The 16,817-nt window shown below is 42.1% G+C and overlaps 2 protein-coding genes and 1 long non-coding RNA gene across 5 annotated transcripts in view; 2 read left to right on the top strand and 1 right to left on the bottom strand.

The window, feature by feature from the left end:
- Positions 1 to 2,378, top strand: part of cbfb (core-binding factor subunit beta) — a 19,233-nt gene extending 16,855 nt beyond the window's left edge. For 2 of the 3 annotated variants that reach the window (XM_030367236.1, XM_030367238.1), the window contains exon 7: positions 2,060 to 2,378. The gene's annotated coding sequence lies outside the window, so the exon portion shown is untranslated. The remainder of the gene's footprint in view (positions 1 to 2,059) is intronic. The other variant, XM_030367237.1, reaches the window with a different exon arrangement.
- Positions 1 to 11,768, bottom strand: part of LOC115551471 (uncharacterized) — an 18,022-nt gene extending 6,254 nt beyond the window's left edge. Inside the window, exon 1 of the long non-coding RNA XR_003978039.1 lies at positions 11,633 to 11,768. This is a non-coding gene — a long non-coding RNA (uncharacterized LOC115551471). The remainder of the gene's footprint in view (positions 1 to 11,632) is intronic.
- On the top strand, positions 4,491 to 16,817 carry phaf1 (phagosome assembly factor 1). The gene is made up of 16 exons (XM_030367234.1): positions 4,491 to 5,673; positions 6,040 to 6,122; positions 6,905 to 6,988; positions 7,297 to 7,340; positions 7,613 to 7,692; positions 8,183 to 8,277; positions 8,728 to 8,792; positions 8,939 to 9,051; positions 9,194 to 9,327; positions 9,469 to 9,552; positions 10,203 to 10,285; positions 10,397 to 10,440; positions 10,536 to 10,585; positions 10,885 to 10,943; positions 12,615 to 12,687; positions 12,807 to 16,817. Exons 1-16 carry the CDS (start codon positions 5,610 to 5,612, stop codon positions 12,900 to 12,902), a joined length of 1,251 nt encoding a protein of 416 aa, XP_030223094.1. The 5' UTR covers positions 4,491 to 5,609; the 3' UTR covers positions 12,903 to 16,817.

Genomic DNA, 16,817 nt, shown 5'->3' with positions numbered 1-16,817 from the left:
CACACACACACACACACACACACTCACACAGACAGAGTCTACAGAAGGAGATCAGGTGATAAATGATGATGTGGCACTGAAAGCATTAATATATCATTTATATTGATTGCAATCAGACCCCCTGGATTGGCTAAACATCCAGGCACACACACACACTCACACACACACACACACACACACACACACACACACACACACACACACACACACACACACACACACACACACACACACACACACACACACACACACATACATACAACCACACTAATGCCACACACAGGCACCCATTATGGACTGATTTTACTAATACAAACTCACACAGACACACACACACACACACACACACACACACACACACACACACACACACACACACACACACACACACGCGCGCGCACACACACACACACACACACACACACACACACACACACACACACACACACACACACACACACACACACACACACACACACACACACCAACTGGCATTATTGAGTTGTGGTTAAGCAGCTTTGATGCCACCAACAGTGGATCAATAGATACATGGCTCTCCATCCTGGCCCCTCTCATTACTAAGGACCACTCCCTTTTAAGAAGAACAGCACAGCACAGCAGACCTCCTACAGATCCGCTCCGCCGCCATTAAAAAACAGAAACCTTATGGGATGTGGATGGCAATTCTAGATGCTGCACTCTGAATTTCAATTTTACAGTAACCAACTTTGGGCCACATTGAGTTAAAATCCTAAGTGAATAGGAAAGATTATTTATAACATTATACCACTTCTATGAAGTACGCATGCACTTCTTTTCTCACACACACACACACACACACTCACACACACACACACACACACACACACACACACACACACACACACACACACACACACACACACACACACACACACACACACACACACACACACACACACACACACGCATAGCCGCTGACCAACTGTTTTTTTTAAATGTAGTAGGAAGATGCTCTGACTCTGAATAATGTAATTATAACCGAGCATTTGATAAATAATGACAGCAGTCATGGTCATAGTGTAATCATAGTGAATTCACTTTGTTTTTCAAATGGTCAGGCGGACCTTAGTCTGTCTGGCTGTGAGTTAAATCTGTAGCATGACGTAAAGTAACGAGTGTGTTGTTCTATAAATGTGTGTGTGTGTGTGTGTGTGTGTGTGTGTGTGTGTGTGTGTGTGTGTGTGTGTGTGTGTGTGTGTGTGTGTGTGTGTGTGTGTGTGTGTGTGTGTGTGTGTGTGTGTGTGTGTGAGAGAGAGTCAAGAAGATACCACCAACATGCCAAACAATCCCCTTTTTACTATTTCTGTCTGCTCTCCGACCCAGGTCTTCACTCCTCCGTCACCTCTTCATGTGCTCCTCTAGCCGTTCCATACATTCTACTTTTCTTTAATCATTAAAAATAAATTCAAACATGCCAGGGTCAAACACTGGGGATCAAGTTACAAAATATAAAAAGATTGGGATGTGCTTTGTTGTTGTTGTTGTTGTTGGGTTGTTGATGTCATCTTGCATGTGCCAGACTGTCTGTCTGTCTGTCTGTCTGCCTGTCTGCCTGCCTGGTGCCTTGCCTCAAATATCAATAGTATTTATGTTTATGAAACGTAGCAGTTTAGATAATTATGATTATATGGCTCTCTTGCTCCCTCTGTTGGAAAGGGTCTGAACCACAGCGATAGGGCAAATGTATTGAAATTCTTAAACTAGTGTTTAACACAAACTGTGTTAAATTAAGTAATTTACCCATTTCTTCTTCCTGAAAAATTAGGGAGGCAATTGCTTGCTTATTGTTAATCAAGCAAGTCCCACTGTTTCTGTCTTTGGGCTTGTAGTTCTCCCTGTGCTCTTTAACTCTTGTTTTATAGTATTCATTTCATTATTGAAAGATTATTTTAATGGTATTAAATTGATGGTACAACAATTTATTTCCTCATCTCGACCCTTCTGCTTCCTCACCTCCTCACCCCCCAACCTGCTCTCTATTGTTTCATCCCCTTCATCACCTACATCTTCTTCACAGTCCAGACGACACCAGGACTCCTCTGGTGGCCCCATCTGAAGAAACAAGCCATGCTGACTGGAAGTGGATGAGCAGGGAGATGAAGAAAACAGGCCATGGTCAATCATACTGTCCTCAACTGTAAAAGAAAAAACATCATGAGCATAGCATTTTCTATTGTTTGATTGACTTATATAGAGGCTTGATCTCCAACAACTTTTTTCTATTTTGATTTTATCCAAAGAATATATCATTTATAAAATGTTAGTGATTAGATAGGTCCCCCCACCTAATAAAATCCAAGTGTGCAGTGTCACACTCCTGTGGATTATCCACCATACCTCCTGCTATTCTCTGAGACCAAAGTTCACTGTGCTGGGAAAGGAACAAGGGAAGTTGTTGTGGATGGGGTAGAGGGAGATAATGATAAAATAGTGTGTGCGTACGTGTGTGTGTGTGTGTGTGTGTGTGTGTGTGTGCGTACGTGTGTGTGTGTGTGTGTGTGTGTGTGTGTGTGCGTGTGCGTGTGCGTGTGCGTGTGCGTGTGTGTGTCTGTGTGAGAGTGTGTGTGAGTGTGTGTGTGTGTGTGTGTGTGTGTGTGTGTGTGTGTGTCTGTGTGTGAGAGTGTGTGTGAGTGTGTGTGAGTGGGTGGGTGTGTGTATCAGCAGCCGTTTTGCCGCCACCATTGGTTAGAATCACACGCGCAGCAAAGACAATCGGCAGGATCGGATGATACGGAAGGCAAGGCTGGAACTGACGTCTACCAGAGAAGAACTTGTTTTAGTTTTTATTGCTTTTTTTTTACATTTGGTGGATGCAGATCTTTGAGTGGGTTAGGGTCAATCCAAATGTCCTTTGTCTTCCAAAGGGGTTTTGCACTATGTGATCCAATCAACCATGTGCCCAAATCGTAAATTCACCCCCTCTTTATGCATGAAACCAAGCACTCTATTGTGGTTATTGTTACGGTACCATTGTCATGTAGAAATTAAGTCAGCACACTCTTTCAAAAAATTAATTAAGTGTCGGTGATACAAGGTTTGATTTAAGAATTTCTTATTTTTGCAGTCCAAAGTTTTCATACAGTGGTGCCCGGAGGATGTGTCTGATGCATTTTCTGCATGGTTCTCTATAGAGGACTATAGAGAATACAAACAGAGAAGTTATTTTTTTTACGAAACCAACCAGTTTTTCATTTTAGCCTAGAAGATCTTTACTGTTTTCAATGGATCATCCAGTCGTTGCTTTGCATGGAAATGAACAAATTACCTTGCTGCAATGTCAATGTCAAATCTTGCTGCAGCACTATGGTCATGAAACATGGTTGTTTTGTCATCAGAACAATGTTTCTGTGAAATATGTTGTTGTGTTTACCTTTTATATAATATTTCATGTGTACTCTGTGTCTTTGTTGTTCTTTATGCCGCTTTGTTTTGTATTAGTTGTAGCAACAGTAGCTTTTGTATATTTGAGATTAGTATCAAATAGTAATGTATGCTCAGTAGGTTTTAGGACATGAGGCTTTTAATGTTATTTTATTTCGTTTCATTTTCCTGTATAATTTTGGGCAGAAGTTTTATGATGACTCAACCCCTTTTATTGCAGAATCAGTTTTATATTGTTCAACTCTGAGTTGATTTCTTTCTTTGAATTCAGTGCATACAGCTATTGTATTATAATGATTGTGTCTAAGAATACCTTTTTTTGATGAACAGAGACTTTCTTTTATGTCCTTGTGATCCCTCATTCAGATTTTTAAAACAGTTTATTTGCTGTTTTCGAAATCATGCTGAAGGATCTTCAGCGCTCTGAAAATGTTCATGGTGAAACCAAAGAAACAATGTCATCCTTAATCCAAATATAAACATGCACATATATTAAAGAAATCAGCTGTTCAAATATGTGATTCAAGTGATATGACGTTTCTCAATAGGTGGCTGGGCAGCTCATTAACCAAGCATGTTTAAACCTGCTAGGGAATGAACCTGCCAAGAGGCATGCGTTGCTGATGAATGCAGGGAGAAGGAGGAAGGATGTATGAGGGGTTGGGCCGAGGGGCAGGTGGTCGAAGTCCTCAACACCCAACGAGGTGAAGATGGAGGGTTAAAGTGTGGTGAAAGTGGAGGAAGGTTTAGAGGAATCATGGTCAATCCTGGTGACAGGGGGACAGTTAGGAACAACCTATATACCCAGGGTTGCAGATGTAGTGAAAAAATACTCTAAATAGCCTAGAGCTTTATACATTTCTTATTTCTAAAAGAAATGTATTATGCTATCAGGTTCATAGCTATATTGAGTCATTATGTACAACAAAAGACTAAACGGACTGTTCTCGACCGAAATAAACATTCCGTCTATATTATGAACTGACCCAATCATTGGTGTAAATGTGTAATTCATTGAGCTACAAGTGATAGACAAAAACAACGATGACGTCATCACGTCAACTTGCGTCTAACACAGGAAGTTGAACTATCAGCTGATACAGCTGGCTGTTGTCGAGGCTTGAAGTTACCATCGGCAAACACTTAGTTGCTGCTTTCTGATATTCAATTTGAAGGCATATTAAAATCAGGAAAGAAAGACAGCGGTGCTGATAATCTTCTGAGTAACAAGTTTCGCGTCGCCTATATTTAAGACAATTAGCACCAGCTGTAGAGCTAGCTCAAGAGCTTGACTGCAGTGGGAGGAATATATGAGACCGCTAACACATTGCAGCTAAGCCTGATTTCTTTGTTTTGGCGTGGTCACATTGAAGCGCAACGTTCTTGTTGTGTTATACGATTGCCGGGTAACAGTTGTAAATATACACGTGTCTATTTATATTTGTACTTTATTTACTGAATGGTGGGGTTGCTGTTTCCACCAGTCACGTTAGCAGTAGGGTCCAGTTTGTTGACAAGTTGCATGCTGTCGTAACCAGAGAGAGGACACATAACGACATGCATAACATTTAATGCCGAGGCGGGGATTGCTGTAAGACTATTTATGTTTTAATGATCAGTATTCGTTTTCTGTCGTATTGCTATCGGCTATTCCTATTGGAACAAAAGGGGAATGAAACAAGTTACAGGTAGTTAAATAACTACAGAAGAACCGAGGCTGGACAATCTGCTTCGGATCGATTAGAAAGTTGACAGGCAATAGGTAATCAGAAAGCCTGTTGGCTTTGTATGTTAGCTGCCCACTTGGCTGATGTGTTTATGTGCACACCGTGTGCCCTGGCTCTTGTGATTCACCAGTACACCGTGATATATCAACTTGAACCGTCGTTTTGTTTCACACCCTAATGTGTGGTTGGGATTTTTTTTTTCTCTAATTTTGGACACAAGTCTGGCCTGTTGACAAGCTAGCGTTTTTTTTATTGATGTGCAGTAAGAGTAGTGGTTTTAACCCTATGAATTAGAACAAATAAGGAATAGGAGAAATCGGACGTATCCATCTATTAAGGCAGCCATCCATTTTTGGAGATAGTCTTAAGGATTTAAGCCGAAGACAGTAAAAAAAGAGCGAGGACCCCCAAAGGGTCACATTGTCTCTTTAGAGGGAAGCTGTACCTTACTACTTGCCAATGCTGGATCTGGAAGTAGTGCCTGAGAGATCGCTAGGAAATGAACAATGGGAATTTGCTTTAGGTGAGTAATAAAGCAATCTTTACTAGTAGATGTTTGTGAATATGTGTACATTGTTGTGTATAATGTCTTGTTCAGTCTTTTAAATGACCATGTCAACATATTTAACAAAAATTATATTAAATATGTATAATGAATATAGGCCTGGTCACTATTCAAAGTTGATAATATTCATATTATCAAATAACACTAATGTATCAGTGTTATTTCTACATTACACTGATATATTATATCATAAAAATTGTATTGTAGATCTAATTTCAGAATACAGTTTTCCTGTGCCTCGCTTTTTCTGCTTTACCTGTTCTTAGCCTGATGTGTGTGGGCTTGGAATATACTTTCCATCCTTATTGTTGTGTTTGTTCTCAGGGATGCCCCTGGCTCAGGCCATTTCCATTCTTCAGAAACACTGCCGCATCATCAAGAATGTCCAGGTGCTATACAGCGAACAGGTGCCTTTCTCCTAGTCTTCCTCCTAGTTTTATACTCTTGTTTCCCCAAATAAAAATAAGTAGTACACATTAATTGAGACATTGCTTATAGAATAATGTGCAATGTTGCCTTACAAATTAAGTACTAGGTAAAGGTTGTCTGAAATACATTTCGTTAACATTTGTACACGTAGTGTAAAGGTTGTACGTTGAATACTAAGTTGTAGGTAAACCGTGGGTCTCTACTTCGTTGCTGTCATTTTTGGTCCTGATTTTTGGTCCTGATTTTGTCTGACCGTTGTCAAAAGCTTGTTCAGTGACATCTGGTGAGCTTTGTAATGGAATAGTGATAATGAACCTCCTCAACTAGTCCATCATAAATGAAAAGGAAAATGTAGCAGGAAGGACAAAGCAGGACGTCTAACACCCTGTTGGGAAGTCACATTTTTGGATAGGGGTCATTGACTAATGACAGAGAGCTCTTGACTACGCCGTTGACGTCGAGACAAATGCTGAACCCACAGCAGCTAGTTGAGAAAGAAGTGCAATCTGGCCTTGACTCCAAGAATATTTGCATACTACCTGGATTCCTGATTGCGCCAAATCTGCCAAAGCAACTAGTATTTCTTAATGAGATTCTAGAGCTTTTATGACCTATTATTATTCATCGTTAACTCTGGTGTACAAGAAGACAGAACAAACGCTGATTCGTTTTTCTACTTGTCTCTATGTCGCCATTCTCAGCTTTATCCAAAGAATGCCATGTCTATCTGTATCTCATGTTTATATTCCCCTTCCCGCAGACACCACTCAGTCACGACCTCATATTGAACTTGACTCAGGATGGAATTAAACTACTGTTTGACGCAGCCAACCAGAGACTCAAGGTAACCAGAACAGAGATCCCATTGACTCCTGTAAATGATCACATGATCAGTGTAGTGCCAGTGATGGGAAAAAAAATGTTTATATCTGAAGGCATTCTGTGCAATCAGTCCTCACGTGATATTAACTCTGCTGTAATAGAAACCTCTGCTGTTAGCAGTTTGGGTGATAAGTTAATAGTGCGTGTGTGGATTTTTATGTTAAACAGGATTGGAATTTCGGATTAGAGTTGTGTGAAAACGGGTGCGTGTGCAATACCCATTCCCAACAGGGGCCTTAACACTGTTATTGTGCGTTTTTGTCTCAACAGGTGATTGAAGTCTATGACCTCGTCAAAGTGAAGCTGAAGTACTGGTGAGTAATGGTGTGAAGATTTTGGATCATAGAACCGTAGGTCTCAACCTAAACTGTCCCTGCTGGAATGGAAACAAATATTCTGTACTGGATTATTCTCTCCAGACGTATTTTTGTTAAATGGTCATTCCTCCCCAAGCCATAGCCCCCTAGAATGCATCGAGAGCAATTTAGATTTCATAATTAATATGCTCAAAGGGATGGTGTATATTAAAGTATGTGATGATGTCATTGATTTAATAAAACAATTCTGCATGTTTGTGTTGTTTCAGTGGGGTCCATTTCAATTCTCAGGCCATTGCCCCCACAATAGAGCAAATAGATCAGTCGTTTGGAGCTACGCACCCTGGAGGTAACTCAAACACACATGCGCTAACTAACTATCTGTACAATTCTGTAATGTATGTTAAATAAAGATTAACATGCAAAAGATTTACTGTGTAGGACCTTAGTCTCAGCACTATTATTTTCAGATGGTATACCGTTTTCTCTAGTGGGAATAGTAGGCTAGTATGGTTAAAAAAATAATGGACTACATCCAGCCAACTTGCATTCTTCCAGGCTAGCTACAAGCCATTCATTCATTGGCCAAGAAAACCAACCAAATGACTGTAGGAGGGTTTCAATCATGTGATCTTTTTGGTCTACCTGACCAAAGAAATTAAGCATATCCAAGCAACAATCAAGTTATTATTCTTATTATATCCTTCCTATCTGTTATTGTTTTGTTGTCTTAATATTTTATTGTCGGTCAACCATTTGTGTTGAAGAGTTTAGTTTGAAAGCACAGACATGGAAAATGCTCATTTTTAAATAAAGCATGATATTTTCGTGTTTTCCAGTTTACAATTCCGCAGAGCAATTGTTTCATCTAAACTTCCGAGGTCTGTCCTTCTCTTTCCAACTGGACTCCTGGAATGAAGCCCCCAAGTATGAGGTGAGGACGTGTATTATCTCTTCTGGGTGCTTGGAGCACGAATGTGTCTCCTGTAATGCATAACTACTTGTATTTGTATATCAGAATTTGACAGCTGTGCAATCATTTGTTTAATGAATGCGGCTGAATAGAACAGAACATAATTCTTGCAAATAAAAAAAATGCCTTGTACCCTGTAGCACCTGCTGCTATTATTTAATTTCCACTTATATAATAATGACACAATGATCAACCTGATGATACCAGTATTGCAGAAACAATGTATCCCGATTTTGAATCTCAATGAATCTATTTTTTTCAAACAATTAATTTATCTACTCAATTGTGTCAGCACTCTTTCTCAAAAGTATGATTAATGAAGAATAAGGAATAAGCATGGGCCTTACGAGGTGTGTAGGAGCTCCAATCAGTATTACTAGTTGTTTTACCCTGGACTTCACCTCCTATTAGATTCCACATGGGGCCATGGTCAAGAGGATGCATATCTACACTGGCAACAACCTGCAAGACACAAGGTCACACACACACACAGACACAGACACAGACACAGACATTGACAAAGTGCAAATGTACAAAGTTACAAAAAAAACAATATCCTCTCACTTCAGCACACTTAAAGTTCCACTTTGCTCACAGCTCTTATGTTTTTTACTTTCCTCAGGGCTCCACTGATGCCGCTGGCGTGTTTCCTTGGTAACGTGTATGCTGAATATGTGGATGTCTTGAGGGACGGGGCTGGACCCCTGGGGCTTAAACTGCGCCTCCTCACGGCAGGTAACGTGTGTTATTAAAAAATGCCACAGTTCTACCCAGAATGTGTTTTAAATTCCTTGGTTTGAGTTTTGCCTTGGAGGTGGATTGAGTATCCCTGATGGTCATCTTGTGGTCCCCTCTCTCGCCCCCTGCTGGGTGGCAGGCAGCGCCCCTGGGCTGATGGCAGACGCCAAGGTCAGGTCTGTGGAGAGGAAGATCTTCTTTGGTGACTCCTGTCAGGACGTGATGGGCGCTCTCGGCTCGCCAAACAAAGTCTTCTACAAGTCTGAGGATAAGGTAGTGATCCCTCTGACCTGCCCCATGTCGTCTTACGGCTGCACATCACAGTCATATGTAACAATACACTCAATCTGGGACAATATCAGTCTTGGTTAGCATAACTTTGATATCATTTTGACGGTCCGCTGTGTGTTTCAGATGAAGATCCACTCCCCCTCGCCCCACAAGCAGGTTCCTTCCAAATGCAACGACTACTTCTTCAACTACTTCCCCCTCGGAGTGGTATGTACCGCCGGACCCTGGGCGCACCGTCACGTGCACTTTTAGGCGTGTTATTGTGTGCACAGTGCGAAATGGTTCACGGCACCAGGCTTCGCGTGTGTCTGGGACACTGACAAGGAAGCGACTTCCTGAAACCAGCTCGTCTGGTTCTTTTTGCTTTTCTTCTCATGCAGACCCTGACAGCTGTTATGTTACTGTTATGAATGTTATAATAGGCACTGTTGCATGTGTAATCCGCCGTAGCGTTACGCTATATGTGTCCGGGAAGTCTCACCCTTACTCGGACGTGGACATTAAATGGATCGCTGCCCAGACGGAGCTTCACCATACACCCCGTAGCTTTAAACTACGCCCGGACAGAGCCCCACACGTCCACACAACCCTCTCCGCCGCTGCCCCATGGTCGTGACGTCAGACTACCTTGGAAAAGCTTAGTCTGATGTCATGAAAAGAACGCCACCTGTGTTCGCAGGAGAGTGGACCGTTCACATGGTGTTTTGGGGGAGAATGTTTTTTTTTTTTTTTTGGGTTCACTCGCTGTTAAATCTCCCAGCCCAAATCTTCCCTCTCTTTGGAAGATGACATTGGTGTAGTCCGTTCCCATATTCACCATCCAGACCCACAGTGATGTGGGATGTTTTGTTTTCCAGGATATCTTATTTGACTCCACCACTCATCTGGTGAAGAAGTTTGTTCTGCACACCAACTTCCCTGGACATTACAACTTCAACATGTAAGGCTGAAGGCATTTTTCTATATTATTATTCCCCTGATATTTATCTTATGGTTATGTTTGTCTGTGATTATTTTTGGATTAAACTGGAATGTTAATTTTCCTCCCCAGATATCATCGATGTGACTTTAGAATTCCACTCGTCATCAAAAAAGGTATGCGTGGCTGTCCTGAGCAGTGACCTATGAGTTAGTATCAGTGCCCCCCGCCCTTGCCTCGTTTAACGCGTGTTGCTTCTGGCTCGTCACAGGAGGAGCTGACTCTCAGCCAGAGGACTGCACGTTGACCACATACAGCAAGGTCAGATACGTATGGAATGGATGGTCATGACACGGCACAAAGCTGTTTACCAGATTAAAGCGGGAACTGCTTATAGTAGCTTGACTTATTGTAACGCTATTGGGATTTTGAGAAAGCGTCATTGCATTTAGCACGTAATTACATATTTATGTGCTTGCCGTCTCACTTGACAATTTCAACATATGATGCAACAGAAATGAAAACAGCACTCTGTTTTTATAGTATTCACGCATGGTGCTGTCAATTTATTGCAAAAAAGTAATTCTAATATAACAGTATAAAATATATTTTTATGTTAGTGGGATCAGATCCAGGAGCTACTAGGACACCCCATGGAGAAACCCGTGGTCTTACACAGGTACACACACACACACACACACACACACACACACACACACACACACACACACACACACACACACACACACACACACACACACACACACACACACACACACACACACACACACACACACACACACACACACACAGAAGAGCGATCACTATGCAGAGCTGCTTCCCCATTAAACAGCTTTTTTATGACTCATCAACATCTGGAATCTCAATGATGGGGAGCCTAATGCCACGCATGAACTAAAATATAAGCTGACATCACATTTTTATAATGGCAACTGTATTTTAACACCATTAGTCATCCATCAGTCAAACCTCTTAAGACCATGAGGGTAGATGTTAACTTTGTAGCCTTTCAAGCTCTTCTTAAGACTGAGAGGTTTGTAATCCACGTAATGCCAACAGCTGTGTTTAAAGAACCAGTAAACCTGATGCTGCAGAGGGAATTCAAACACAATGTGACTTAAAAAATGTGTTTTAGACTGAGTTTTGAGAAAGAGGGGGGCGTGTTATCCCCATGGTTACGACCCACGCCAGTACCGTCGTTGTGTGACTGTTATGAGCGTCACAATCCGTGAGGTTGTACATGTAATGTGCAACACACCGTAGTGTTATACTATATGTGTCCGGGAAGCCTTTCCCTCAGACGCGTCACGCGGGTGTTAAATAAATCCCTGCTCAGACCCTATCCACACACACACACACACACACACACACACACACACACACACACACACACACACACAGTCGCGTTATACAATAAGTGTCCAAAAAGCTAAACTTTCTGACAGCACAAACCGCGCTGCGGGTTCCCCTTGGTGGTGACGTCAGACTACCTCAGAAAAGGTTGTTGTGACGTCAGACTACCTCAGAAAAGGAAGTCTGACATCACAAAAATAATGCCACCTTTGTCCGCAGCAGAGACCATTGTCTTGGGAAGAATGGCAAAAACATTGGATTTTACCCCTTTTTTCTCTAATGCCGCTTTTCCACTGCATGGTACCAGCTCGACACGACTCGACTCGACTCAGCTCGCCTTTTTTGCGTTTCCACCGCAAAAACATGGTATCTGGTACCTGAAGTGGCTGCTTTTTCTAGTACCGCCTCTCTCTAGGTTCCAAGCGGCTGAGCCGATGCTAAAAGGTGACGTCGGCAGACGGCCGGCCACTGATTGGCCAGAGTGTGACGAAGTCACGAGAGCGACATGGCAACCATGCTGGTAACAGCCATAGCAGCGCCGCAGCCAACATATTCCACTTCTTCAACATGCCAGCTAATAATACGAACACGAATGCCATCGCATCGATGTTCTCCATTGTTGTTATGTGGGTTCTGTCCATGTGTGGGTTACGTAGGTGTTGTTTGCGTCGCGTACAAAAATACGTCACGGCCCTTTCGCGCAGCCGACCCCGCCCACGTCCCGGAGGTACTATTTGCGATGGAAAAGGACCCGCGCTGCTACCGTGTCGAGTCGTGTCGTGTCGAGTCGAGCTACATGTGCGGTGGAAAAGCGGCATAAGTTAGGGACTTATAACGGTAACGGTGATAAAATAGCATAGATTTCTATGTTGGTTATCATATATAATGTCCTACAGACCTAATATGACAATAGTCTTCCTTCAGACAAAAAACTTGAATGTGTAGTGATCTCATCAAGAGTGCGTTCGATCGGCAGGTCGTCTTCAGCCAATAACACCAACCCCTTTGGATCCACCTTCTGCTTTGGACTACAGAGGATGATCTTTGAGGTCAGTGTCCCCTGTGCTCGGTCATATTCAATATATGAATTCATATTCATATATCAAGCGTCACCCTCACAACACTGGGATGTTGAAGCCCATCTCTCTCCCACTCTCCCCTCCCTCAGGTGATGCAGAACAACCACATAGCCTCGGTGACCCTCTATGGCGCTCCCCGGACCGCCCACCAGGCCCGGGCCGTGTCCGGTAGCAGCACCCACTGAGCGGCTCCCGTTTGCCACTGGTTCCAGATAAGGATCGATCCCATCGGAACGCAGAACCCTGGAGAGCACTTTGCCCCGGGTAAAGTCAACCGTTGCGATCCATCGCTGCAGTCGCATTCACTCGCCTGATCTACGACTACCAGTACTTCCAGTCAGTCACAAATCTACCATCAAATACCCAGCATCTACATCAAACAGTGCCCTGCCAATATATAGAAACTGCATTATTTCGATACGTGTGTGCCACCTCAAAACCCCACTTATGTTCTCCAAGAGACAAAACACACGCTGCCCTTTTCAACACTTTGAAAAGGGCCCCCCCCCCCCCCCCCCACCGAGCATGGAGCCCACTGTGCAGAACGTTAGAAACAGGATGAGGCCTTATGATGGGGTCTTGCGTGTAGAGAAAAACAGAAAAAAAAAAGCAGAAACCATTTGAATGGACTTCAGACAGGACCCTCCTCTGACCAGAACCCTGGTCTTTAGCCGTCTCGATACACCTTGTATGTTAGATTCATTGGGCACTATCATATGTGGAGATCCTGGGATTTGGATAGCGGCCAGCAGGAAGTGGGACTCTCCACCACACAGTGTCCTCTGCCCGACCAGAATCACTGTCTTGTGGCCATCCCCAGTGGATTTAACATCAGCACCCTTGAAGTTGGATACTTGCTCTCAATCTACCACAGCAACCACGTCCAGACGTGATAAGAAAAAAAACCTGCGCCTGGCCAAGGAGACTAGTTTTATATGTGCAAGATAAACAGGCTGTGCAAAGGAATTGAACACAGCTGTCCTGCAAGATAAGAAACCTCAGAAAACACAGGCTACGCCCTGAAATAGTGGCCGTTCCGTGGCCGATGTCTTTAACCCCAACCCGAAGCTGAAAAAGTTAGAGAGGGGTGAGCAGGAAAAAAAGATTCTGGAACGGGACCGCCCCGAACCCTCTTGCCCAACCCTCTGGCTATATTCCCGCTTGCTCTCACAAACACATTTTTATTCACAGGTATAGAATCATGGTACACAAATATTATTGTCCATGCTCAAACGCAAACAGGCCCAGAAAATTTGAATGAGAATTTGCATGCATTTCGTTTTTTTAACGGAAATTCACATCCCACTTTTATTGTCCTTTATTTCTTTTGCTAGAATGTCGGCTCATGCTGCAAACAATATGCATGCACACACACGCACATAAACGCAATAATGCATGGTAACATGCTGGTTATGTGGGTTTACCAGAAATTGCATGAACTTGGTACATGGTTTGCAAATGACAGGGTCAAAGACAATAAGCACAAATTGGTCACATCTCTTTTTAGTTTTAACTGCATGCTTGAAGAAGCCACTGCCAGAGCTTCTCTATTCCCCTTTTGCTCTTTATGTTCTCACGTATTCTCCTCTCTCCAGTTACATATAGTTCTATCTGTTACTGTTTCACCGTACGGTCTGCCATCCTTTGGGTTTTATTAGTGTTCCCTAGCAGTTAGAATGGCGAGCGACTCTGTTTGGTTGTTGTTACGTTTCATTCTCATGCAGAAACTCTCGCGTTCTCCCACTGTGCACACATCAATCCGACCTGTGTTATTCATCTTCACTCAGAAATAGTTACCCAATTCATTTCCAATGACATGTTCATTTTTGGAATTGCCAAACATCATAGATGAATTTACCTGGTCATACTTAAACATAGTGTTTAATCTCCTGCCATCCATTGCAGTATTAGCAACATGTCTTATATACCCCTATTGTTGTACTCAAACAGCCGTCTTTGTATAAAATGCACTTTCAAACCGTTTCTGGGAAATTGAGGTCAATCACAATCCCGTACAAAATTTAACTGCAGAATGTGACCACAGTATTTAAGTACATGGAATTGATTAAATGATTTGTACCATTTTCACTGAATCCATGTTCCTTTGGTTGTTAGCTAAAGCAAGCCCTGTATGAGTGCGTCTCTGTCAATCCATTAGTTACCTCAGGGCCCACGGGCATGCACTCGTATGCAACGTTCACATCTTTTCTCGAATAAAACATCTCTCTAGGATATGCTTTGACCCGTTTCATGAGACATTTGTTTTTTCCAAAATTAATTATGTAATTATTACAGCAGTAGCTATAATTATATGAATTAATAACAACGGTAAATAGTAAACACTCAGCGTCCCAGAGGCTTGTCAACTGCACACGATTAGAATGTGAAAAGCTTTGTGATTTTTGAATTCTCATAATCCAGCAAACAAATATTATTCCACCTACGGCCAGGACATATATTTAGATTCAAAATCATTTCACTATGGCTGTGACATGACACAACCCCATACTACTACTTATAGTCACATGACCTAACTCGTGATCTCAGGGCAGTGCCCCTGTCCTGAGAATATTTTGTCCAGGGGCCCTGGTCGGGCCCTTTTGGAGACTGGCCCAACTCTAGGGACAAACGTCACAAGGCATTAGGAACAAATATTTTGGGCTAGCGCCTTTGGCTTTCATATTTCCATGTCAGCATGAATGAGGTCTGGATTTCTTCAAATGTTCCCTTCTATTTGCTTTTGTGCAATGAACATCAAGAAGATATGTTAGCTATCTAAATATGTAAATAACGCTTAACATTGTGCCTCATATCCTACCAGGCCAGTCTTTAACTACCCTTCCTTTGTCCTTCCTCCGTCCTTGTGTGTATATATATACATTTCGCGAATGCATTTGAACTGCATTATGTGTATGTGTGTGTGTGTGTGTGTGTGTGTGTTTTATGTGTGTGTGTGTGTAATGGAGCATGATGAGAAGTGAGGGACACCCTTGTTTCCCACTGTGGATTAAACTATCCATAGTTTCTTGTGGTTAGGTCTATACAACAAACGCTCCCATGCTCTTATTTCCTATTACTCCTGAGCTTGTCGGCCTGTCCATTGAAATGCATAACATGGAGATGTCTCGGATGGCTAAGTCATTGTATAATGTATGTAAACTATGTAATGCTTGTTAAGCTTGGACAATAATGTCGATTAACTCGTTTATCTGGGAGGTCATCTTTGCCTTGTTGATGGTACATTTAAGTTCAATGATGCTTTTGGATTCATTCATCATGAGTAAGAGAAAAATGGGGCTGAATTGGTTCAAAAGATATGGTGTTTATTTTCTCACTAGACCGATTCTTATCATGTCTGTTTTCTATTTGTTGAAGACCAGCCCTGCGTAGATTTGTGCTGTGGGAAGAAACTGAACATATCCAAGTACACCACAAGTACAAGTGGACAGTGTATTCTCAGGTGAACATAGCAGACCTTCCATCCTATTTCGTTTTGAAAGCTAAAGGAACACTTGACTGAAAACCTAAATCCATATCTTGAGGTCTTTGAGGCCACTTTCTCTTTTCCCACTGGAGATACTTTATGGATGAACGATTGATAATCATCGTTATTTCATATGAACAATTAATGTTCTGTGTAAACGATAATCTTAGTATAGAACTATGTATTGTCTTTGTATTTTGTATTCTATATTATACATATATGTATATCGCCCTTGTTTCCCTCAAAATATTTTCTTTGGTGAATTTCAGAACATTATATACCATCCCTGGAAATGGGCCGGGGGCTGATTTGTGGATCAAAGCAATGTAGTATTTTTACATTTTCATTAAGATGTATGAGGCTAATCTGATTAATCAGAGAAAAAGACAACAAACATACCATTAAGGGCCAACCAAGTTTAGCGCCACTGTTACTTTGCTTAGCTTGAATGCTTCCGGGAAACGCTATCATTACAGTTCAGTTCCTCTGTTAGGAGTGTGGCATTTTGACTTTCTTGGATCAACAGCTCATTATGCATTATGTTTGTAACATCTAAATTCAGTTTCTATCTGTACAACCGGAATAATAAAAGTAAATAAATGGATGTGAAAAAGTG

Source organism: Gadus morhua, chromosome 9, assembly GCF_902167405.1.
Source record: "Gadus morhua chromosome 9, gadMor3.0, whole genome shotgun sequence".
Lineage (NCBI taxonomy): Eukaryota > Metazoa > Chordata > Actinopteri > Gadiformes > Gadidae > Gadus > Gadus morhua.
Note: the sequence above shows the minus strand (reverse complement) of the source record. Positions and strands in the feature narration are given on the sequence as shown.

Excerpts from the sequence above, each read along its gene's own strand:
- phaf1 (XM_030367234.1), top strand. The coding sequence starts at position 5,610 with ATGCTGGATCTGGAAGTAGTGCCTGAGAGATCGCTAGGAAATGAACAA. Across the intron at positions 9,328-9,468 it reads TCTACAAGTCTGAGGATAAG|ATGAAGATCCACTCCCCCTC; the intron begins GTAGTGATCCCT and ends TGTGTGTTTCAG. Across the intron at positions 12,688-12,806 it reads TACAGAGGATGATCTTTGAG|GTGATGCAGAACAACCACAT; the intron begins GTCAGTGTCCCC and ends CCCCTCCCTCAG.